General features: G+C 38.8%; 1 protein-coding gene across 3 annotated transcripts; it reads right to left on the bottom strand.

Moving 5' to 3' along the window:
* Window positions 1–309: 309 nt before the first annotated feature.
* map1b (microtubule-associated protein 1B) lies at window positions 310–25556 on the bottom strand. 3 transcript variants are annotated; one of them, XM_044096753.1, is made up of 7 exons: window positions 25318–25556; window positions 16715–16816; window positions 9927–10009; window positions 8999–9139; window positions 3512–8636; window positions 3173–3402; window positions 310–2522 (listed from the first exon to the last, which is right to left on the bottom strand). In XM_044096753.1, the coding sequence occupies exons 4-7, from the start codon at window positions 9128–9130 to the stop codon at window positions 2367–2369; spliced, it is 5643 nt and encodes a 1880-aa protein (XP_043952688.1). In that variant the 5' UTR covers window positions 9131–9139; window positions 9927–10009; window positions 16715–16816; window positions 25318–25556; the 3' UTR covers window positions 310–2366. The 3 variants fall into 3 exon arrangements, with proteins under 3 accessions (XP_043952688.1, XP_043952687.1, XP_043952686.1); XM_044096752.1 differs by having other exon boundaries at window positions 25415–25556; XM_044096751.1 differs by lacking the exon at window positions 25318–25556 and adding an exon at window positions 19066–19510.
* Between the last annotated feature and the right edge of the window lie 218 nt (window positions 25557–25774).

Below are 25774 nucleotides of genomic sequence, written 5' to 3'. Positions count from 1 at the left end.
AATTAACATCAGCTGGTCAATTGATTATATAGGAAGTTGTGACATTACCAAGGCATGTTGGGTAAAACCTAAAAGCTTCTTTAAGATCTTTGCAACCATTTTGTTGTAAAACTTTCAAATGGTACTGGTTGCATTTCTAAACTTGAGACATTCCCAAAGACGAAAGAACACCATTTTAACATAAACCAGCCATGGTCAAGATGATATTGTACATTTACTAATTTTCTCCATTTTCTTTGTATTATTTGTTAAGAAAAATTGGCTTTAAACACTGAAAACAAAACAAACAAAAAAAACTCAAGACAAATCTTTATTCTTTCACAACAGATTTTTATTGTGGCTGTCCTTTAATTTGTGGTTACTCTTACATAAGATTTGCCATAACAGGTACTGTGTAGAGGACAGATAGCACACAAACATCCGAAAGCACTAAGGAAACTAATTGCTATAGGTTACATATGAGTCTGGGGAAAGGGCAGAAGGGATGCCAGAATCACAAGACAAATATATCACACAGCTGCAGACAAACATTTTTAAACATCTTCCGAGAGAAAGACATGGTGGGAGAAAAGGCAGATAGAAAGTCAGAGAGCAAGAGAGAAATAGAGGAAGTGTAGGGAAGGAACAGAGAAGAGAACTGTCAGTTCAGTTTGACAGTACGTTCGTGGTGATGTGGTGGTTTTGAGGTTCCCCTGCGGGAAAACCAGTCTGTGGTGGTATCATGAAAAACTGACGTCATTTAAGAAATACCCAATGAGATTTCATTGGATAGCCCAAAATACCAGAGCATGTAATCAGTATGTGGTTGCTTAAATGTTCCTCCATGTGCTGGCCTGTCAGAGATGATTAGTGGCCAGTTTCCTGTAAGTTTGATGTGAGCCATGTTTGTTCTTTAAAGTGTCTAGTGTTTGGTTTTACATACTTTTGTCAAAAAACACACAAGCCATTCACTCTCACCTCTGTGTGCTGCCTCCCTCGTGACCGAGATTCCTCAAGAAGTTGGTTTGTTGTTGTTCTCACCCATGTTTTTTATTTTGGCTGAGAAGGAAAATGTATGACACATTGTGCCCCAAGTCATGTTTTCTGTTACTATGGTGCCACTGGCTTTAGTTGGAATTTATATGTTGAGTACATATGTCACTGAAAACTTGCAAAAATCATTGATTGAGTGCTTTTTTATCCCCTGTTCAAAATTAGTCTTTTGTTCTTTCATTGTAATTTCTTGTAGGTCCTAAAAGCAAGTGTGAGCAAAAATTTCTTTAAAAGTAAGAAAAGTTCCAGTAAAGCATAACTCATGCATGCCTCCCAACCACTCTACTGGCCACAAAGCTATTTATAATTATAGTACAATTTAGAAAAACAAGACATTGTAAGGATTATGAAAATATCCTGCTTTGCCAGCTTTACAATGGGAAGAGGCTTTAGCTCACTGCTTACATAAAAAAAAAAAAAAAAAAACACTTCTAAGAAATAAAATAAGGTTGCCTTTTTCTTGAATTAGCATAAAATCTGTAAGTAAAACGGATATTCCAAAATTAAAGCCGTTCTTATACATTTCTTTTATAGACAATAAAGTCTACAAAATGATTTTGTACACACTAAAGTTTTCTGAACCCACTTAATGATGTAAAAAATTAAATAATTATAAACAAAAGTTTTAATTTACTGTCATAGCTCATTGCAAAACATGTTAGTGGCATAGTTAAATAAATAATAAAATCCAGCCAACTTAAAAATTTAAGGAAAAAAAAAAGATTCTATTGGTAGCAGCAGTCATTATATTAATGATCATCAATCTCAAGCATCCCAGTCTATTATTATTTCTCACTGTAGCTATCACCATTTAGTAATTCTTGGGTCTTCAGAGTTGTTCATCCAATCAGGTCTCCTACATTCACTTTGACTCTCTAAGGCAGTAACAGAAAGACTTTTTCCTCCCATTTGGTGTGAATAAAAGCTGTTGTTTCAGAACAACAAGTTTTATTTTTGTTCTGCTTGCCAAAAATCTCTAACTGAATATTACAGAGCTCTATGAAAATATAAAAGAATCAATAAATATTGACCAGGAGACTCAGAGGAAAAAATAAAATAAAATTAAGTACCATCATTATATGACTATATTAAAACCGGCAAGTCTGGACATTCAAGGAGTGCTGCTGGTTTATTTGAGTTTTTGTCTCTTTGCTGTTTTATTAGGCCCTAATAAAGGCCCTTACATGAAGGCCCTAATCTTCTTTTGGTAACATTAGTTAACGGTCATTACAGGTTTTCATTTCATTCAATGTTTTTGTGTCAGTTCAAGCTTAGTGCTACATGAGTTTGGTTTTCTTTGAAGAGAACATTCCTTTCTGGTATTTAGAACAAGGCTACAGCTCTATCTTACAAGCTGGGAAGGACTCATCTTGCATGACAACTGTGCTGCTGCTGGCCAGAACCATGATGTTCAGCTCCTGCTGTTTGTCGTGGGTCTCCTGGTACCACTCCCTCATCACATCTGTGTCATGGGTTGGAATTAGAGTAACCTTAAGGAAGCAAAGGGAAATTATTTGATGAGAGTGCATTTCTCAATCTGGTCAGTACACTGATTGCAGGTAAAAAGGAGTAGTGCATATTTCTGCTATGGGGTTGTGTGGGGTAGTTTTGAGTTGTCAGTGACTTAAATGCAATGGACAGCACCTCAAACCTAAAAAGTGTTGTGCTTGTTCGTTTTTAGCATGAAGTTACTCTGAGTATTATTAATCTCGGAATTTACTAGCAAGTCTGTCATGAGACAAACACAAAATAGTCTCATTATATGATAAGCAAATAAAAAAAAAAAATCTATATTGTGGCGGACATTGGCAAAAGCAAGGAATATAAAACCACAAATTCAATGCATGTTTTCCAGTGTCACCTAAATCATTTGCCATGATTTTATTGCATTCCAATTTACTTAACGTTCTCATAGAATATTTACTGGACAATTATTCTCCTTGGAATTTATAAAACCTTTTTAATGTTAACGTTTTCTACCATTACACCACAGTTAAGATTCTGATTAATCTTAATTAGTCCAAGAAAATCCTTCTTCAAAAACAATTTAGTTTTTTTAAATCAATGATGAATTTGTTCCAATTTTTACAGGTTTTAGCACTGAATATATTTACAAGCTCACTGGTTACTTAAAACTTACCTGCATGCCATTTCCCCACTGGGTTTTTCCTTCAAGTAAAGCATCCAGGACAGCCCTACTGGGTTCCTGAGCTGATTGATTGTTGCCACTGACTACATAGTAAGAGGAGCGGACACGTTTGAAGAATTCAGCATCCACATTTTTGGCACTGCAGTGATTGGGAATGTAAACCAAATCCATGTACATAGGAGGGCAGTTGGACAGAGATGAGATTTTCCCACTTCCGTTACCTGAAAAAGATTTTTTTTTTTGGTCTTAATCAAATTCTCAACTGTATCAAATATTGTATGTACGACAACACAAGCATAAAAGACGATCCTGATTAAAATGAATACACACCTAATGCAGAGCTTTTCACACCTTTGGATGCAGACGTATTGGTTGCATTTTTGACATCTTTTCCTTCTCCAGCACCCTTCTTTGGAGAAGCAGTCTTTGAGTCCTTAACCTTTGACAGACCAGTCTTCCTGGCTGGCGATGAGGACGTTTTTGACAGCTTTTTCTTTCTGGTCTTATCTCCGCCGTCTGTATTTGCATTGTGAAGGTTTTCTTCAGCCTTTAGGGCTTCTGGGTCCACCATACAAACATCATGATTACCTGAAGTTGGAGCAGAGTCCCTGAGTGTCAGTGGAGGTGGATCAGCATGCCTGTATGTCAGAGTTCTGTCACTGGGCAAAGTTTCAGAGTCATCTTCAGAGTCAATGTTTGCATCTGCTGTGATGGAAGGGCACTCTTCTGTTCCTGGAGGTACGTCCGAGTCTGTCTGTGATGGGGCAGATTCACTGATGGATGTGGGTGGGGTATCCTCACATTGCTTGGCAGACAGCTTACCTCCTGGTGGTGGGGGTTCACCACCTGACTTGGCCAGGGGCTTCTCCTCATCCAAGGCATTTTCTTCATTAATAAAGTATTCTAGAGGGTTTGGGTTGATGAATGACGGTGACAACTCAGTCTTGGGGTGACGATACTCACAAGATTTCACAAGGCAAAGATCAACATCTGTCTTGGATGGAGCACAGGGGCTCTTTTTAAGGGAGTCTGGTTCCCTAGAGCCACAGGGAGAATTAAAATCGTAAGGCTCAAAGGAGAGAGGTAGTTCTGATGGTGAAGGAACTTTTGGACTTGTAGATTTCTTTTCAAGTATAAAGTCATCACATTTGAATGGATTTGTTTCTGTTTTGGGGGAAAGAGCATCTTCTTTTGAAATATTGAAAGATGTAGAAGGGGAAGGGACTTTGGAAGGTGATGGTGACTTGTCAAGTTTCTGCTCTGAATCCAATTTGGCTGTGGTTCCCAAGACTGGACCGATGCTCGTATTAGCCGGGGGACCTCCTAACACTGGGGAGGGTATCTGGGAATGGGGAGACAGGGTGAGAGATGAGGCCCTTGGGGTGGATGGAGACTTATCTGTCTGCTCCACAGCAGCATGTAGGTTCTCTGTCGTTTGACATGGCGTTGTAACAGAAGACTGAGATGCATCTGAAGGGGTTGCCGAAGTGGTTTGGGCTGAATCACCTCCTTCAAAAAGCAAAGGGTTTTCTGCACATTTTGGTTCTCTAGATGCCTTTATCTCTGCTACATCTGAGGGACTGTAGTCCACTTCAGTTGGACCATTTTCTGTAGCATGAGAATTGCTGCCCAGTGACTGGTGCTCTGGAGATTGCTTACTGAAATCCAGGGCTAAGGAATGATCGGGTGACTCCTGGCCAAACTCTAAAGACATAGTGGAATGCTCTGGAGATTTTGTGTCCTGTGTCTGCACTTTGCTTTTAGTCTTAGGTGAGATTTCTGGGGAGATAGACATAGGCCTTGGACTGTCTTCCTTAGTTGGTGATCCCTCTGCCTCATGAAAGGTGGTTGGAGTCTGAACCACTGAGACAGACAAAGAGTCATCAACCTCTGTTGAGTGAGGTGAGCCTACCTCAGCATGCAGAGAAGGAGAACCAGTAGTCGGTTCTGGCAACGAGCTAGTGGCCAGAGAAGCTGTGGATGCTGAGGCTAAGTGTGAAAATGTATCTTCTGCAACCACTTCTTCCAGTGGAGTTTCAGACTTGTCTGATGTAGTGCCTTCCGAAATAGACATTTTACTCTCTTCTTTAAAAGTTGTAAAAGCCCCGGAGTCAGATTCATGTTTGTTCAGTGGTGCTGAGGATAGCAGTGAATGGCTGATCTCTTCCTGTTTCTTAGCTTCTGCATTGATGGGTGATGACTCCTGTGGGGATTCAGGCTCAGGTATAGATGGGCTTCTTGGAGCAGAATCTGTCCTATCTACTGGTGATGATTGTTCTGCTACTGGATCATTAGGCTCAGGAGTAACTCTACTGTAGGAGTCTTCTTTATCACTTGTGACTTCCACAATAACTGGACCCTGTGAGCTTTCATCTGAAAGAGGTGGTAGAGTTTCTACTTTCTCATCAACTGGTGACTGATAGTAAGGTGTGTGACCAGAGGACTGAGGCGAACTAGCTCCTTCCAAAGGTTTGTCATCAGGGCTCTTGTAGGAATCATCTGCGGCTTGGGTGCAACTTGCCAGGGTGGATGACAGTTCTATTGGAGCATCCATCGTTGAAGAAGAATGAATGATGTTCTTAACTTCCACTGAGGGAGAACGAACAACAGGAAATGTTGTGGACATTGAACTAAGCATGACTGAGTTATGTCTTTCATTTGACTCTTGATCAGTTGAAAATTCTTCAGCTTTTCCACCTGATGGAAGCTCTTCATAGAATTGATCCTCTTTTAAAGGTGAAGGGGGGGATACTGTTAAAGCAGAATGGTGGTAGTCTTGGCCTTCTGTGACATCACTCTGAGAAAAACCTGCACCCAGTATATTTTGAAGTGGAGAGAGGTTCTTTTTCTCAAACTCTCCTGACTCTGATTTCCCAAACCTTTCAGCATCCTGTGATGGAAAACCTGTCTCATCATTGGGCGTTTCATCACTCAAAATGTCCCTGGGAGTCAACATCTCATCCATGGGAGTGGGCAAACTGGAGATTTCCATAGTGGACTGCGTGCAACCTGATGTGACTGTATACTCTTCTGGTGGTTCATCTCGGTTCTCTTCATCTGAAGTTGTGAAGCTCTCAAAGCACACAGGAGGGATTTCATCCTGGGTACATGCAGCAGGAGAAACTGGGGAAGACACTTTGGGTGAAGCTGATTCAAAGAGTTTTTGCTTCTCTGTTGTGTCAGGACTTAGATGCTCCTCTACTACATTTTTATTTGTGATATCATCATTGTCCTCCGCTTCATCATTTTGTTCCAGTTTATCATATTTGGCTTGGTGCTCATTTTGGTGGTTATTTTTGTCTGATTCTGCTACCTGTGGCTCATAAACCTCCTCTGTCTCTCCCTTCTCATCATAGTCCCCTCCCTCGGATGTCTCCTCCATTACAGTGCCCTCATCCTCAAACTTCTCACAAGCACTGCCATTGAGCTTGCCTTTCAGGACTTGCTCATCTGGAGTTACTCCACTGTCACCTTCTGCCTCTGTTGTTGTTATGCCCTCATCCACAGACTCTAATCCTTCAGGTGACTCTTTGGTCTGTATCACTTGTTCATTTTGGGCCACCAAAGCTGCTTTCTCCTCATCTTGCTGTACAGTTGCATCATCCTCAACAAACTCTTCAGCTCTAAGTTCCTCAAAGTCTTTTGTGAGGTCTTCTGGGGAGGACATCAGAAATCTTTCTGCCTCTGGGTCTTCTGCAACAATGGCAGTGCTTGCTGCTAGTTTGTTTTCTACCTTCGTTTCTTTTTTTATCACCTTCGACTTTCCTTTATCTTTTAACTTGGATGGAGCTCCCAGATCTCTCTTTGAAGAGTCATCCTTTTTCAGTGGCTTTGGTTTTAGATTGTTATCCTCATTGGAAGTCTTTTTAACATCTTTGGAAAGTCTTTTTGCATCTTTCTTTTGTTCCTTCTTTTCTTCCTTCTTCTCCTTCATTGGAGAATCTCTTTTTGTATCCTTTTTTAAAACTTTCTTTGCCTCTTCCTTCTTTATTTTTTCTTCCTTTTTAGCTTCATCCTTCCTTGGCACTTCTTTTTTAACCTTTTTCTTTTCTGCTGATGGTTTGGTCTCCTTTTTAATTTTTTCCATTTTGGACTTTGCTTCAGATTTTTTTTCGGGAGTTTCATTTTGTCCAGTTTGATCTGCATTTGCTTTTGGTTCTTTCTCCTGTGGCTTTGCCTTTTCCTTTTTCAAGGGGACCTTGTCCTTTTTATCTAACTTCAGTGTTTTCTCAGGAGTTGATTCTGTGTCTGTCTTTGCCTTCTCTGGTGTTTCCTCCTTTGAAATCTTTCGCATGGCTTTGCTTGGTGATGGCTTTGGGGTAGACTTTAAGCTCTCTTTACTGTCCGTTCTGTGTTTCATCTTTGCTTGCTTCAGCGTTGGTGTGGATGGGGTACTGGAAGGCATAGATTTTTGAGTGACAACTGGTTGTTTCAAGAACTCTAAATGCTTTAGCTTCTCTAAGCCTTCAAATATGTGGTCCTGGATGGCATTTCCAGGAAACAGAACCCGTACAACCTTATCGGAGGGATTTGCGGGATGCCACACAATGAGTGAAGAGATTGAAGTCAAGTAGGAAAGAGGGAATTCAGACTCTTTTCCATTTGGTAGAAGAATGGAGGTAGTGTCGTTTTCACTTCCTGTCCACTGTTTCATAAAGTGTTGCATCTCCTTGCTGTTTTTTGAAGGATTGAGCACATACATTTCAAGCCTCCCAACACCCATTTTCTGAAAAAGTGTGATTGGTTCTATAGTGTTTCCTACAGGCTTCTGCAAAGGCTCAATCCTTAAATTTAGCTTGTTGAGGAACACCTGGGTGAATGCTGCCTCCTCAACATTCCTACGCACTTTGTAATCAGGTTCAGGGTTTTCCAGGTTCTCGGGAAAATTCACAAAAACAAAGCCAATATCTGGAGAAATCATGTTCTTCACCCAGTCACTGTTAGCTGTCGAACCCTGCGATTGCTCCTCCTCAACCTCTGCAATTTTCCTCTGCAGCATACTGTTGATGCCTGGCAAATTGTCTTCACCAATATGGGTCAAGAGGATGGAGTCCACCCGATCTAGATGTCTCACCAGCTTCCAGAAGCACGACCTCCTGTCGGAGCCACCGTTAATGAGCATGTTGAACCCATTTACAGCAAAGAGAGCAGAGTCTCCTTGACCACCAGGGAAAATATAACAGCATGGCTTAGAAAGTTTGAGAAATCCACCTGAGGTTGGGGGCTCCAACATGTCAAAAGGAGAAGGGATCTCCACTGATTCTGATAAATACTCAGTGAACTCTGAGAGACCCTCCATTTCTGGGAGGATGAGAGCCGAGTTTAGTTTCATGTTGATGAAGTCCTGTAGGTTGTGTTTGTCCAAGTTGGAGTTTTTCCAATCCCCTTGTTCAGGGCAGGAGAGTGTAAGGTTAGCTTTGTTTGCTGGGGGGATAGTGCTGAGTAATTCACCAATCTGTGCGAGGAAAAGAAATAAATGGAGTTTTATTTTTGAACAAAAAATTAATCCACATTGTATTCCTCAGTAAATCTTAAAACAAACACTACATTATCTTTTTCACAACATTTGAATTTAGGTTACGTCTGATCCTCCAACTATCATCTATAGCTTAAGAATTTGAATGCCACTGTTAGAGTATGACTGTAAATATTTTTGGTGATGTTTGGAAAGTGTAGTGATCAGTTTTACTGTCAAGCTACATTTCCATATAAATTAACCCAATAATGTCTGAAATGAAAAGATTTTCGTCTCGTTTTAGGTCACCTCAACTGTGCAAGACCCAAGTCATATTGGTATGTTTTTGCATGTACCCTCACCTCTTGATCAGTGAATATGTCTATGAAATTGCAGAAAGAGAAAGATCCAGACTGAAGAATCAGTTCCCCTGTTTTTTCCGAGCACTGCCCTGAGAGGACCAGTAGCTTGTGTCTGGCTGTGTCAGAGATCATTAAGCGAGCCTGCAAATTGAGAGAGAGAGAAAGCAAAAATAACTACAGCTGTAGTGATAGGAATATACTTGGGGGAAACAAAAAAGATAAATTACAATATCTTGAACTGCCTAAGTAACAATGGATTTCCACTTACTTTTTTTTTTTAGAAAGACAAGTGGTGACACATGCAAGCATAACAGGCAGGGGTACATTAATGCAAAGCCTTATTGTTGGAGCAATCAGCTTAGCAGTGAGGTTTGTCTTAGACACCACCAGTTATGTGTCAGTCAGATCCATTAGCTAATTAGCTGACACACTCTCTCACTGTCCACTCATCCGTCTACTGTATCTGCTTTTCTCCCCCACCTTGTATTTTGCTCCACCTCAGCAGCATTAGCCACTCTGGCGACAAGCCCAGTAATTTTTGCAGTGCTGTGGCGTATTATTAATGCACATCAGACTATAGATATAGAAGAGGGGCTGGAGGCGCCAGTTAGAGCAATGACACAAAACAAACTCATGTTTGACCTCTGCTCCTGATTGGAGTGCTAAGAACCAAAAACATACAAAAGCTGCATAATGAAGCATTAATCCTCCCTGTAGATTTAATTCCTCCCGTCTTTTTCATACCAGCCACCAGCATTAACTACTAGAGCAATCATTCTTGTCGTGCTGTAAATCGTCTGTGAATGTCTTAATAGACAAAACAATAGGACGTCAAGCTAATTATTTGGTTCTTTTTAAAGAAAAAAAGACAACAGAGGAAGATATAAGGAAATGAGACAATGCCAGCTGTGGATTTGGCTCATTTTACCTCGGTGCTGACGGCTTCATCTGAAGGGTTAATGAGCACAACCGTCTCGAGGATGTTACTTTTATGGTGAAGAATTCGTTGCCCTGAAAAGAACCAAATGACAAAATATAATCAGTGAAGATGTGGGCTATATGTATTTGCTTCCTAAGAGATTCATTCTCTGTGTTTTTGTTTCAGATAATCCGTCAAAGGGTAACATGAGTAAATGACACATTATATGACGTGAAAAACATATTCTCCTTGGTTTTCCATGCATCATCCAAAAAGCATTTGTGATATTTCTGAACTGTAGAGGTTGTTGCTTTGGCCATTTTGGTCCAGCTCTCTATTTCATGAACACTCGCCTTAACTGCAGCAAGTGAGGCCTGCAGTCCTTGCAATGTCCTGGTTTCTTTTTTGACCTCCTGTTTGAGTCATTGGTTTTGGAGTAATTTTTGTAGGCCTGCCACATTTTTAGAATGATGCTCTACATTCCCGTATTTTCGGTAAACCAGAATAATGGTTTACTTTGGTTCTTTGGAGTCCTTAATAATGGTTTGCAAAGTTTTCCAGGCAGATAGATGTCAATGAGTATATTTGTCATCTATTCTTTTGTTATGATTTTTTTTGCCTGTTTCATGTTGTCAGACTTGTGCTACTTAATGATTTCTGGATCACAAAAAACAGTTGTTTGTTCACTTAAGTTATTTTTGCCTGGTTGTATTATTTGTTTGATGCTACCTATCATGGGAGATTCACTTTAACCTTTGAGTCATGCAAATAGCACTCAGCATCTTGACTTTTTGTACTTTTGCTTTGATAATTTAAGCAAACATTTTGGTGATTAAACAAGAAAATAATCATGATTCCGTTTGTTTCAGAATCATGGTGAACAAACTAAAAGCCTTTCAAAGTTACACTGAACTCTGTAATTGTTAGGAGGAGCTGTGCCCAAACGAGTTTATCATCTAATTTATCAACAATGGTTGTCCTGACAGCAACAATGTGACTGTGTAAATGTTAACGGCCTCTGCAGCGTGAAGCTCTTCATCAGCAAGATGGATGAGATCCGTGAAGGGGGAAGGACAACACATTCCTTAATATGAGTTCTTGACATTAAAAGCTGTCTCAAGATTGGATTTTTCTTTGTTGGAATTAGGTGTCCATGCTGTTGAACGATAAAATTTCTCTTAAAAACAAAAGTAAGATTAATTATTACAGCAGTTTAAAAACCTGCTAGTATCAAACATTTAATATTTCAAAAACGGCTCTGTAAATTAAAAAACAAACAAACAGGACAACCACACAATGATGCTAAGATATGCTATAATAAAATTGCAAAAAATGTTCAAAAATGTAATATTTTTAAACAAGTTCAAATACAATAAGTTTTATTTTGGGAGGTTTTTTTTATCCAATATCTAGCTCACAGAAACTCCTTTAGTATGTTCACAATGTAAATGTGAAGAAAAGGTTCCCATATTAAAATTGTAAATAATATCATATTACTCTATTTATCATTTAATATAAACAGCACAAAATACCCTTTACTAATTGCAATCTTAAAATAACATAAACACTGGAAATTAATGTTTCAACTCATAATAGTTAAAAAATTTTAACCAAGACATTTTAGATCAATTTAATACAGAGAAAACAAAATATCTGAATGAAAACAAATATAAACAAACATCTAAGGAATTAAGCAAATATTGTTGATTAGAAAAGATGTAGGAAATGCAAAGATCTGTTTCAGCCTTTGAGAGTATTATGGCAACAACAAAAAAAAGACAATTTCAACAGTTTGCCTCGTTTTAATGATTTAATTTTAAACATCAATATAGTTTCACCTTTAGGGATTATCTAACATTTCTATTCACATAGCAAATCTGTCAACCTGGACAACTATGGGACTATAAGTGAAAGGCTCTCAATCATCTCTGGTTCTTGGTGATTGATTTTGATAATGAATGTGTTGATGAGGGGTTGGTGGGGATGGGTGTGAACCTTTACTAAATCAATCTTTGTATGTTTGAACTCACAGATCAAGCATACAAAGTAAAAACAATGGCTTTTACTAACAAACTATGATGAAATGTAAGTGATTGTAATACTTTTACTCTTTATATTGGCCATTATAATTGATGCAAAACAGGAAATGTTTAGTTTAATATCAGGCTATAAGAATTACAAAAATAACTTTATATTCAATGTATGTAAATATTTGTTTTCAACTGTATATATTTTTTTGCTTTTCAAAGTCTATAACAGAAGATACAGCTGGTCTAGAAATAGGTTGGCAAGCTATGTGAACACAATCAGTGTTGAGGAAATTAGTAGTAGTGTTTTTGGGTGTGGTTGGTGCTCAGCAAGATCAAAGAGCCAAATGTGAGTATCGTTTTTGCGTTGGTGTGATGAAAACTTGATCTCAACTGGAGTAAAGTGTCGGGTCGGCCAGGATTGCTGTGACTTGTTCTGAGAAAGTAGCAGTCCAAACTGATGATCTGAGCTCTTCCGAGAACAAACGAGAAAACTCTTATCACAGTGTCAGTGAAATAGGAGAACAAGCAATCTCCCTAGTCTAATTTTCATCCCACTCATGCTTCTATACCTAAGCAATATATAAATCTGTGATCGATAAGGTATTTATAAAGGAGCATCTCATTTCCCGATGCCTCTCGCCGTTAGTTCCACACCAGCTACTGGTATGAAACATAAAACACAGAAACCCTTAAATAACATCGAACGCCACAAGGCAGCTACCATCACTGTTAGTCTGAGCCTCTTCATCAGAAATGACAGATTCTGCTGTGAAGCTTGTTTGACTCTGCCATTACTTTGATCAAAATAAAAACAACCAGAGAGACTCTGTCTCAGCCGGATTTAAGGTAATGTGACATGCATCGCCAAGCATTCTCCTTCCAGCTGAATAGAAAATGAAAGGCCGGAACAGCGATCCCGCTCCAGACTGAACCGGATGGGAACATTGATCAGGATGGCACCACAACAAAAAAATAAAACCAATTCTTACTTAATGTCTACTGCTTCTGTTTGACTTCCTCATGTGTTTCAGGATGATAAAAGGAAATTCATCATAGCATCCACTCGGCTCCATCCTCTCTTTCTTTGGTTTTATCCTAATGGACTTTCAGAATCGCTTGTTCCTGTGTCCCCAAACAACCGGGTTAAAAAGAGAACCAGCACATCTAACACGGCCAGTTCATGCAGATAATGGCACCGCCGCTGCTTTTGAGTGGCCTGACTTACTGATCAATCAATCCACTGCACAATGTTATTGAAGCTCATCAAGAGCATCTGGAGCAGTCATTGTTGTTTGGTGTTAACTCATTATATCCTATCAAACCCTTTTAGAAAAAGAAAAACAACAAAAAAAATTCTCATTTTTGTTTTCCATCATCTGGTCACAGTTCCACAAGCAATTTTCATATCCTTTTATGACCTATTTTCAAACTAACCAATTATAAGCAAAAACACTTTAAAATCCCAGAGGCAAGCAACCATCCTTAATAGAGTTGAGGTATAGAGACGACGCTGAGGTTTCATTATTTTCTCCACCTAAAGCACAAGGCTGGGAAATCTATAGCTGAAGCATCTAATATTCAGCAGGAGGAGACTGAGGGGCTCCTGGTAAGGGTCAAGGCTTCCTGCACACATCGTAATGGATGCTCTGTCCTCCGTCAGGCTGATGGATGGTTGCAGCTGATCCCAGGGTTCTTCTAAATACTGTTCCTGTATCAGCGAAGGTGCTTAAAGCTATATGACTACTGAAAAATGGGAAGATATTAAATAAAATTATTGTTTGTTTGTTTTTTTTTTCTTTATTGGAGTTAATTGCTTTTCTTCAGACGAGGGATGCAATGGCTGCTTGAAGACTATTTGGTTGACATTTTGGGATAAGCAGAGTTACACTTTGGCTTTTAGATTGATGAGAAGCTGCTTCTGCAAAAGGTTATTATGGATTATGCTAATTTATTTAAAAACCATTGTGATTAATGTTTTTGTTTTGTACAACAACCTTTTTTCTTGGTGGAATATACAGTACCCTCCAAACCTATAGACAACCAAGAAACATAAAATAAAACATCTCACACTGATCTGTTTTAGAAGATTACAGCAAAGAGTTGCATCTTTCTGGAGGGGTCACTAAGTCGCCATAACAACAATAGATACAAGCTAAATACTACTTTCTCATATGTTGAGAATGTAGGCTCTCATTCTTTACAGTAAAGAATGAGAGCCTACAAATTTCTAAGTTCTCATAACCAAGTATAACAGAGAATATTTTTGCACCATTTTTTTTTTTTGCTGTAAAAAATAAAACATAATCTTGTTTTGATCCTTTAAGATATGATTATTGCATGAGATTACAACTGACTGAAGTGGCAGAAATCTCCTTCTGTAATAAAAGCAAAAGCAAATTTTAAACAAAAGGTTTTAAGAACATGATTTAATCATTTTATAGTTGAGTTCAAATTCAGTTTGAGAAAAGATTTGAATTTCCACAGTACAAGAAAATATATTAATTTGACTTTTACTCTTAGACAGCTATGAGTGATAAAGCCATGGCTTCTTTATCAGATTTGAATCTGCCATTTTGTCTTCATCTTTCCCCCTAATCTTTTGCATTTTATCCCCCTTGCAGTCACCTCCCCCTGGTCCCCTGCTCGCCTCTTCTCTCGCTTTTACAACCTCCCCCTCACTCCTTTATGCTCACAGACAGACCCTCGCCACTGGGGATCTCGCGCTGCTAATTACTCCCAAATCAACTGTGCATCCAGGCAACAGCACATCGGGAGAAAAATGGAGAGCAAGGAATGGAGGATAGGATGGGGAAAACTGGAGCGCCACTAAACTTCATTTTAGATTGATTTCTGCATTTGGTATGGTCTAGTTCTCTAGGAATAATTTCAGGACAAAATAGAACTTGTCCTTTCATCTGCTGCGATTGTTGGCTGGATGAGTGTAGGTCGCGTCCAAGGAAGTGTTAAATCCTGCTGGTCATTTCCAGCGTGAAGCAGAGCCAGACAGAGGCTTTCATTGCCGCCGAGGGTCAAGGCCATGTTACACACTGACAGACCACATGTCTGGGTTGGTTTAATGGAGCTGCTCTGTCTTTGCAGTGGCTATTTCATTTTTACTTTGCAAAGGGTAGAGACGTTAAAGCACTACATCACACAAAGTTGGGCAAATCTGGGTGAAGGTTGGTTCTGTTTCTAGCTGAAACAGAAGCATGAAAGGATGAGAAATGAGCCGTTTTGAGTACTTTTATGGCATGGGGGTCCTCAATCTAGTGTCATTGGACTTTAGTTAAAAATATATTATCATTAACACAATTGCAATCAGCTGATAATGTGCCTTTTTTTGTGTTGAAAGCTCCGTGTTTTGACAGTGTGTCCCTCGACCACGCCCTTTTTCAGACAGACCTCAGTTACATAGAAAAGACAAGCCAATGACATCGATCAGTTGTTTCTTCTTACTTTTCTGTCCAAGTCACTTAAGATGAAAAAATAAAAATAAATCCACATAACAGGTTTGCTCAGATGTCTTTGCAGTCGTTTTATTAAGACGCCAAAGATTTTATCACCAACGCCTGGAATAATATGTTCCCATAAGTTATTGTGCCAAGACAGTACCAAGAAATACATAAACAGACAGGAAGGGAACGACTTGGTGGGATTCACTAAAGGAGGTGCTTTAGACTGAACAGAGGCAACACAGCTGCACTTTGCTTTGTACTCATCTGAACAGCCTACCCCCGCAGCATCCAGCATCAACGGGCGTGGCCGATCAGCCTCTCAGATTCACCTTGTAGGAAAAAAAAGACAAAAATCCTAGATATGCAAAATCTTCTCCCATCCATCTCATGACAGTCCGCACAACTGTAAACTACAAAACAGGTTTTATTGCAAAACTGAAAGTTTAAACAGTTCAGAGAATGTTGTTGTTTTTATAACCTGGATTTACCATTTTTAATGTGTGGCAATTGAGAGGTTTATATTTCTAGTCAAACACACTCTGTCCAAAACAAAAGAGAAAAAATATTGATGGATATAATGTTCAAATTACGCATCCCCCTGGCAGATTTAGATGTTTTTTTATTCAGCCTAAAACAAAACAAACAAAAATAATTTTTCTAGTTACATTTTATTAAAAATAAATTGAATGGAAATAGTTTATTATTCATTTAATTTCCTTCTCAATAATCAACGGGCTTCCTCCAAAGTTTCTCTTTCAGGTTCATTTTTAGACCCTGCCTAAATCATCCCAAACAGTTCACATTATTTACAATCTAAATGAAAATGTGGGTCAAATTAAGGGACAATATTAAACTTAAATCAGCGTGGGATGTGAATGATTTTCGAGTTATCTATAAATTGTAAAAGCTACAAAGACTGCATCTTAATTACCATTTTTAATTTAGTAAGATTTCAGATCGAAGATCTTTTCAAAGACATGCTATTTTGAACTCATTCATTAAGTTCTCAGATGAACATTTTTCTTTCTTGGCAACAGTTTTTGTAGGAGAGACTGACCTTACAGACACCCCACCTTCCTTGATAAAAACTCAAAATCTTTCTGTTCATCTACAGCAATCGATCCCTCTAAGAGGACAAATGGACACAAACCCTGCCAGTAAAATGCCGCCCACAGAGCCAGCAGCTCCCCACACAGTAGGGAAAAATTGGGATTCCCGCCTTTTCCCTTTAATCTGTCTCCCATCTGTGCAGGAAACTAAGCAGCATGTGTGAAATTATACCAGCACACACTCAGTTTTAGCTCCAGTTTACCTTTGACGTCTGCAGAGAATCGAGCCGAGTGTCTGGAGACAAACAGCTTGAGCTCCTGGTCCAGGTTGCAGTCGATGAGGTTGGTGTCCCATGAACGGATCCCTGGAACAACAGAGACATTGATCTTCTGAGTAAGAATCATTCAGATCACACAGCATGTATAACACTTAGAAACCTCTCCACCCACACGTCTATGCTGTTGGTCCTCTGCTTCCGGTTCATTGGAAAATCTTGGAGCAATTGTGCCTAGACTTGCTACAGATTTGGCACGAGGAAAGGAATCCATAGTAGGAAATATCTATAATGCTTTTTGTGCTTCGCCAAGGCCAAGGGCGACGATGGCCTCAGTTGTAATGAATCATAGTATCATCCGATCTACACTACTGTGTATATATATATACACACACACACACACACACATATATAAAATATAATTTCTTGTTTTTAAGATGGGAGGACAAATCAGATAATCAAATATATTTCTAACAAGTATTTGGAATTTGAGGAGTTTGCCTCACTTCTATCCAGAAATATTAATTGAAATAACTCCACCAAAAAAATGCAGGCAAATTGTTGCACCAGTTTTATTGCTTAACTTCTAATCATTTTCTTTTTAAGTGAATAAATTATGCCTTGCAATGACCTCATGATTAAAAAAAAGCCTAATAAAAGCCTAATAAAAAAAATAGCCTAATAAAAAAAAGATGCTTTTGGAACTCAAAACGCAAACTTGTTTGAGGAATGAGGCTCTGTTTCAATGATAGTTTCATGGAACACAATGATAACATGATTAAATGTGAAAAATAACATAAGTTTAACATAGGAGTAATTACACTGATCAAACACATGGTAAGAATTTAACCACTTAAATTGAACAATTTATACATTATATTTGGTTATCAATATTCATGGATTACCTTTAATATCTGAAAGAAATGTTAAATACAGATAAGCCTCTTTCTTAACATCATATAGCTGGGCAGTAGAATAGCAATAATTGCTCAATTAAGACTTAAAAACCCAGCTTGCTAGCAAATTTTACTTAAGCATTAGCATTGTTGCTAAGCTAGCTAAAGTTGAAGAATCAACTCAAATTCTTCTTGTAGCACAGAAACCCTCACAGAGAGTTGTTAACTATCATATAATATATTCCATGATAATACGACCCATACAGACTACCAGCCTAAAATTGATTATTTAATATAAATTCTAATCACAATGTTTATAAAGGCTTTGTTTTAAAAATGAAGTAGCTAAAGAATAAAAAAATAAACATAAAATTCACAAACTGGAATGCATTATTAAAAGTTCAATAATTTTAATATCCAATATTAAATACAGTCCAAAATTAATTTTTATATTCAACATTACCAAAACATAGAAATTTAGGGTGGCACTTCCACAGGTTATACAAAAAAATAAATAAATAAATAAAATAGGTGTTCTTTATGAAGAAGCATAATCAGCAATTTAAGATAACAACAAAGTCAGGATGTTCTTTATAGGAAGCTCTGTTATGGTGTTGGTGAATAAGAAGAACTTGATCTTCCTCCTACACCGTTACTGCGCCATATTGTTCTCCTCCTACTCCTCTTCAACACAACACAATGCACTCTGGCCCAGAAGGCAGGCCTCGGCAGCAACTGTATAAAACAAAAAACAAAAAACAAAAAAAACAAAACACCCCACTCAGCCCAAAGATGGGTCCTCACGGCTTTCCGTAGGGACCGCAGTGCGGACTGAGCCACGCCCACAAGCCGGTGTGGGGATGAGAGAGCTGGATGCGGGATAAGGATGATGATGATGATGATGATGATGGTGATGGAAACATGCTCCCGCAGGATGCACGAGGGGACTGATTGATTTACAGGGAAATCAGATCATTCTGAGGACACAAAGCGTAGCGCAAACTCTGAGCACAAAATGAGCGGCCACCTCTTCCCACCACCACCCTGCTGTCAGCTCTAACTGTGGAGTGAGGAACAAAAGCATACGCATCTGCAAAGAGCCCGAATAAGGGGCGATAATCGCAGCTGCACTGGACTTGTAGCGATGTGTGATGCGCTGCTTTCTGACGCAATGTCCAGATATGGTGCTGAATCATTACAGTCAGCTGTCTCCTATGTGTGGGTGACAACAACCAGGCCGAGAGGGATACAAAGGAAACCCTACTGATGCAAACTGCCCAGATTCTATAAGGTGGTGCGCTGATATATTGAGTAAAATGATCGTAAAATTAAACCCAAAGAGAAGTGGGTGAGGGTCTTTACATCTGAGTATTTTGCGCTGTGCGTAAAGTCCTGCAAAGCAAACAGATGGGGACAAATGTAAAGTCATGAGCTCCACCTCACCTTTCTCTATGTCCGCAATGGCACACTTGAGGTGATCCTCTGATATGATCTCCCCGATGACCACCAGCAGGTAAAATTTGCTGTCGTTGAAGTGCTGTGAGGGGCTGGAGGACGTCGGAGAAGCCCCGGTGGTGTTGCTCTGGGCAGCCAAGGTCTCCATTTCTGCAGATTCTACTAGCGTGGCCATCCTCTCCTTTCTGTCTCTCCTGTCTGCGCTTATCCTATGGATCTCACCAGCAGCCTGGCCCCTCCCCTCTTATTCTTCTTTTTTCCCCCTAACTTAGCCTACTCCTCGCCAAAGAGCCAGACATCCGAGTGGAGCGCTGATAGGAGTGGCTCTAGCTTTTTATACCGGCAGACATTGTGTCACGCTCAGTAACCGGGGAGAGAAGAGGGCGCCGGGGCTTTTCTTTCTGCACACTCACTCCACAGCTGATGTCATACGCGACGAATCAAATGCCGCCGGAAGTCAGAGAGAAGATGGTTTTCGCACATTCACCGTGGAGCTGGAGTTATCATTTGTCCCTCACATACCAACATTCCACTGGCAGAAGACAAAGACTAAAACAAAATCCCCCACAAAAAGCGCCAAAGAAACAAAGAAAGCAAAGTTAATACCCGAAAGACTTCTGATCAACAGTTTAAACAGCAGCTACACTTTGACATTTGTATCATTTTAATACTTTTTAAAAAAAAATAATAGACAGCAAAACATGTTAGAACTGTTGTCAGATCCTTGGGTATGTGATTTATGTGTATGAAAAAAATCTCCAAGTTAAATCAAAAGACTTTTTAAACAAAAGTAGAAAAATGGCATTCAAAAAGCCCTGAACTGAGACCCCGCTCGTAAACTGCGTTGTGGGAATTGTAGTTGTCGGTTTATTGCTTGAAAAATCATTGATTTTACGAACTTAAAAAAAAAAAAAAAAAAAGTGTTGAAATTCTTAATATTTTATGCTGTCGAGTTTCTCAGAACTATTTTCAAATCCCTTCCAATCCCTTTTAGTGTATTTTAGACTGCCAACCACAAACCATTTATTTTAATCAACTCTGACCAGCTTCCCCAACCCTGTTAAAAAACATCACCACAGCATGATGCTGCCACCACAATTTGGGTGTGTCATGCTTAGGTGATAGCGTTGCTTTTCTAAGCATATATACCAAAAACTTCACTTTTAGTCCATTTTGAGCACTTCATAAATGCCAGATGTGTAAAGTGTACAACTAACAGTTATACCTTCAGCAGATTTTCCCACCGGAGCTGTAGAAGAAGTGATCTCTGGTATCCATGATGCTGAATGAAAAAAACTCGCCATAAAGATTCTGTTTACCAAAAGACTTATGAAAACCGTAAGAATTCATAACAATGCATTACATTCTGTTGTTTTTTCTTAATAAGTAAAATACAGAAATTGGGAAAATGTTCAAGGGGTATGATGACTTTTCCACAGTTACTTAGAAATATTCTGTCCTGAATGATGATTTTTTTCTTTTGTTATATGCTGTAATGCAGAAAGACATGCAGTGTTGTGCTTCAGTCCCGCAGTCTAACAGGGAGCTTTAAGAGATTCCCTTTGATTGTGGAAAGCTTCCTCCCTGCACACAACAAGTGTTTATATGAAAGAAACATCTGATCAGAGAGAAGGTTAAAGATGGGCAACTACAATGAATTGCAAATGAAAAGCACTGAGATCACAGGCTTCTCCTCTGTCATGTTTTATTAGACAGGAAGTGTGTGTGTGTGTGTGTGTGTTTCTCTGTAGATGGTGAAAGCAGTGAAATCCTAGCCTTTGATAAGAGCGTTAAAAGTTTCTCAGTTTTCCCCAGAGAATGGAAGAGCACTGAAAAAAAAAAAACACTTCTCGTAGTGTAATATCCACAACTGTATTGTATTTTCTTGAAAAAAACAATTAAAATTATTACAGTATGGGGTAAATTTGAAGCGAAATCAAAATTATATATTGTTTTCAGTACTTTTAGTAAAAACTACAGTATTTAAACTGTGGCAAGCACTTACATTTAGCCTCCTTTACTCTGATACCTCGCATTTCAGTGCAACCAATCACCACCTAGATAGTAAAGCTCGGTATAAATCCATTTGTTTTGTGAAGGCCATAGAAGTTTATAGTAAAGCAATAGAAGACAAGCGGCATCATAAAGACCAATACAGATTTCCTTTACAGCCGGGTAAGGCAGTTTAACAATAACCTGATGTTTGAACTCTGAAGAAAAGGCATTAAGAAGTCCAGTTTAAAGTGTACACAACCTATATTGGAGACGATGTGGAAAAAGGAGTTCCAGTCAGATGAAACAGTCATCCTGAGCAAGTCATCCACACTGGTGGCAGACTCATGCTCAGAGCATCCTCATAGAGGGAAAACAGTCTGAGTTGATGGGAAGATGGGCGGAGTTTAATAGTCTGAAGAAAAGCTGCCAGAGGCTGCAAAAATGTTAGAGTAGGGTGGAGGGCTCTACCCTTCAGCAGCACTGCCCAGGTCAGTGTTGTTAGTGAGAATTAAATCTCAAAATGTCAAACTAAACATACAGCCAGAGCTACTGCAAAAGGTTGTGATCAAATCACTTTCATGTGTTACAGTGCCCCAGTCAAAGTCTTCAACAAAATTTTTAAGAATCTGTGATCAGCCTTGAAAACTTAAAGGCATCGCTGGTCCGGAGAAGCTCTTAAAGACTTATTTGTGGGGAAAAAAGTGTGGATGTATACCTTTCTTACTACTTTACCGGTCATAAGTTTGTGTTGGTCTATCACATAAAACCCATCTAAAATACAATAAAGTTTTCTGGAACGTGACATTTGGTTTATTATTTATATAGTTTACAGACAACTGTTTCTTCTCCATCAGCCTTGGAGATGAGAATGGTTCATGGGGACTTTGTCTCTGAAAAATCAGCAACAGATCTTTTGAGTCTTCCTGCAGACTGGGAATTATCAGGAGGAATCATTGCCTTAGGCATCTTCAGCTGTGCACAGGTTTTGCACAAAGAAGGGCCACATAATCTTGCTGGAGGGAGTCTTGCAGTGTTCGGGGGTTGTGGTCGGTTTCGGTAATATTGATGCTGGTGTTAAAGAAACAAGATCAAACACATAAATGCAGAAAATCTTAACCAATGAGTAGGCATAATCATACATGCGAAGATGCGCACATGAAGCTTGACTTTTTCTTGGGTCCTTTGTGTTATGACAGAATATAGATTCACTGCTGGTGTGTTATTGACTTTGCAGTGCAGGCTGCTGAGTGCGATTATTTCACAGCCTGTGTGGCCTGGTGGGCTGGGGTTGCTCTCAGTCTCCCAAGGCCATGGGGGGTTGTATAAAACATTTATTACACACCTCTGGAAAAGGAGGAGACATTAAAAATACAACAAGGTGCCACTGGTAGTCTCTAAGATGGAGGCAGGGGTGAGGTGGATGTGCGAAGATGGGGGCTGAGGAGTGTTGCTGATTCTGGGTCAATGGTTGATAGACTGAACAATGAGGGTTTTGCTTACACATGAGTGTTTGCTCAGAAACACAATGTCTTAAAACTGAAATGGATGTATTTTAATAATTTAAAACAGCTCAAAGTCTTTTGGGTCCCTCATAAAACATCAACCAAAGCACTTTGGTTCTCTGCCCTGTTCAGTTTACAGTATAATGTGCTGAGTGAGTCAGGGACACAGAAATTCAATACACCAGCAACATCTTTGAGAAAATGTGTATAAACATTACAATCAACTCAGCTAAAGGCATTTTGATAAATACTTTCAGCAGTTCAATACCTCCTATTTCTATCTTATTTTTGCATAGATTACTAATATTTCATTTATTTTTTCACATGCAGTCCCCTACTTTAGAAACATCATTACTGAAAGTAATGTTTGACCCAACTCTTCCTGCCAGCTAACTTTGCCACATGTTGGAGTATTTAAAAATTTCCTTTATACGAGTCCAAAGGGAGACTAAAGAATACTTTATGAAACAACTTCTGTCTCTGAAGTATGTGTCACTTCTTCTAAACATGGGCTTTGAACGTAGCATGAGTGTTTTAATGAAAGGGTGGTTGCATTCCTACATTTGCTGGTTTTTCCTATAGGTAATGAACATCTGACTATCAGGGAATGATCAGTGTATCAAATTATTAGCTGAATAAATCAGAAAATGACAGCTGTTGCAGCTTAACGCACTATGAATGCTGAGGAGAGTGGTTCTTCATTAGTGTAGACAGAACGGTGGCAGAGTGCAGAATGAGATTGAAAAAATTCTATTTTTTGCTGCAACAATTGTCGCCCTTGCGTAAATTATGTTACAGTCATGAGTATGTAGGATTCTGTGGGGAATTTTTGGCATGGAAGAGGCCCGGTGGCCATCTCCAGTGGTCACCATGAGAAATGCACCGCTGGCAGGTTGCCGGTCCATCAGCAACAGCAACCCAACCCCATCTCATCACAAACAGGAAACAGAGACGGATATCAACTGTCTCCATATTTTAAAACCACAAAGTTTGATTTTAAAGTGTTCTTTACTAAAAGCAATGTACCTTTTTCTCATTTCTATACCTTTGAAATGCGGGGCAAATATGCAACACAACAACGTTGAAATTCAAATAAACTTGGGACAACTTGGTTACACAGGTTTAACAGAGGGTCTTCAGAGTTAATGCTATTTTTGTTTATCATTTTGGCTTTGGCCCTCATGTATTTGGATAAACAAAAATTTCTGACTGGATGAGAGATATGCGAAAACCTAGCTTAGGATATTTTACAAGCAGCTTTGACATCTATTCAACACATTATTAAAAATATCAAAACTGTTCATCTATTTGTCCTTTTTTATACATTGTTTGGAAGGCTAATGCATTGAATGATTTACAAATGCCAAGCAGAAAAAAAAAAAAAAACGTCTGACCTGATTTGCTAGACGTGCTGCACAGAGACAAGCTAACTGCACAGTTAACAGTGTATGTGTTTCTGTGTTTGTGTGTGTGTGTGTGGGTGGGTGAACCAGCTAACCCCTGTTCTATTTGTGATTGTCGACTGGCTGCCTAGCAGACTACTTCAGCCAACACATTTCTGCTCCATTGCTTCTTGGATTTAGTTTGTCTGACTTTTCAAAGTGCAGATAGTTTTGCTCCTCGGAGAGCTGGGTGTTCTTGGCTCTCTCGGACATTTTGGTAGGAGCAAAATATCCTACCAACATTTTCCTTATGACATTTAAACATCTACTCAGCCCATTAGCACAAAATGCTTTCCTCCACTTACAACTCAATTAACTTCTTAATCTCTTCAAATATTAAAAAAAAGTCTTGGTTCAGCAAAAATCCTGGCTTTGATTTAATACTTTGATGTAAAATTATAAACAGTAAATGTCAACAATCCATCCCAACTGTTAGATCACATCAACATGAGAAACAACTAAAACAGAGATGCACAACCGTGAAAGTTGCTTAAAAGATTACAATAAATGCCTCAGGAGAATCTTAAAAAAATACAAAAAAAAGTAGCTTTTCTCAGTTAATTAATTATTTGAATACAACAGGAAGAAAGACCTACCCACTAGCTCACAGCAGGCCAGTGGGGTCACTTACTATGAGGTCACATATATGGTAATTATGATGAAATTACTAAAAATAAATAAATAAATAGTTGATTGTTTTAGTGATCAAAATAAAACAGACCATCTTACCTCTAAATGAAAAATATTTTCCTTATACTCATAATCTGTAGTAATTAATAATTGGTAGTTTTTTTTGTAATAATTGGTAGTTTTGGTGGTACGTGTTCAGAATCATCGTTTAATAACAGCACCCTCTTGTGGTGATCTTTAAGAACTGCAGAAAAAACTACACGTTCTTAAATAGCAAATGAAATCCCTTTCGCCACGACAGAAATATGAAGAGCACGACACATACAGTATCAATTCAGGCTGAAAACTTGTGCATCGTGCATCATTGTGCGACTTTCTAGTCGCACAATGACTAGAAATCTGACAAGTCTTTATCTGACAAGTCTGTTCAAAACATAACAAAAACTCTGGGGAAGAAAATAAGAGACCACAGCATAAAATATCAGTCTTTGCATTTAGCTCTTCAGCCTTTTGACAATATTTCCCCAAAATTCCAGATAAAACCTTGTCAATTCACACATGGCCTTGAATATTGCAATAAATAAATACATAATAAAAAAATTTCTAAATCAAGTAGAATTTGATTTCTACTTTTGAGGTCATTTTTTTTACCTCAAAAATTAGATACTCACGCACATATTGAGCTCCTCTCCATCACTGCGCAGCTTGTATCCAATAGTGCTCAGACCACTATTTGCATGATTTAGTTCTCTCCTTAGTACAACATACCTGAATCAAATGATGGTCAGCAGGCCATTGCAGAACTTCATGTGAATGAGTTGGGCCATTTGAATCAGCTGTGTTGGAGCAGATAAACATCTAAAACTTGCTGGACATCGGCCCTTGATGACTGGAGCTGGACACCTGTGAGCTAAGCAGTGCCTCATTAAATAGGAACAGGTGAGCTTGAGTTGGTGATTCCTGAATACAAACTCTGTCATTCCCTGTAGAAATCATTTACATTATGGTTTCACCAATGCTTTTATTTTGATTACTTTTAGCTGATTCATCTTTGAGGAACCTCAGTTTTTGTTTATGAATTTTGAATCAAAAGCTTTTTACTTTTCCCCCCTTTTGTCACCTTTATTG

The sequence above is a fragment of the Gambusia affinis genome, linkage group LG17 (assembly GCF_019740435.1).
Source record: "Gambusia affinis linkage group LG17, SWU_Gaff_1.0, whole genome shotgun sequence".
In the NCBI taxonomy this organism is placed as follows: domain Eukaryota; kingdom Metazoa; phylum Chordata; class Actinopteri; order Cyprinodontiformes; family Poeciliidae; genus Gambusia; species Gambusia affinis.
This window is presented reverse-complemented; position numbering and strand designations above follow the sequence as displayed.

Bases quoted from the DNA above. Each gene is read 5' to 3' on its own strand.
- map1b (XM_044096751.1), bottom strand. From the start codon at position 19,252: ATGGCCACGCTAGTAGAATCTGCAGAAATGGAGACCTTGGCTGCCCAG. The intron at 16,817-19,065 runs GTGAGGTGGAGC...CTGTTGTTCCAG, and splicing joins CATTGCGGACATAGAGAAAG to GGATCCGTTCATGGGACACC. The intron at 9,140-9,926 runs GTAAAATGAGCC...CTCAATTTGCAG, and splicing joins ATGAAGCCGTCAGCACCGAG to GCTCGCTTAATGATCTCTGA.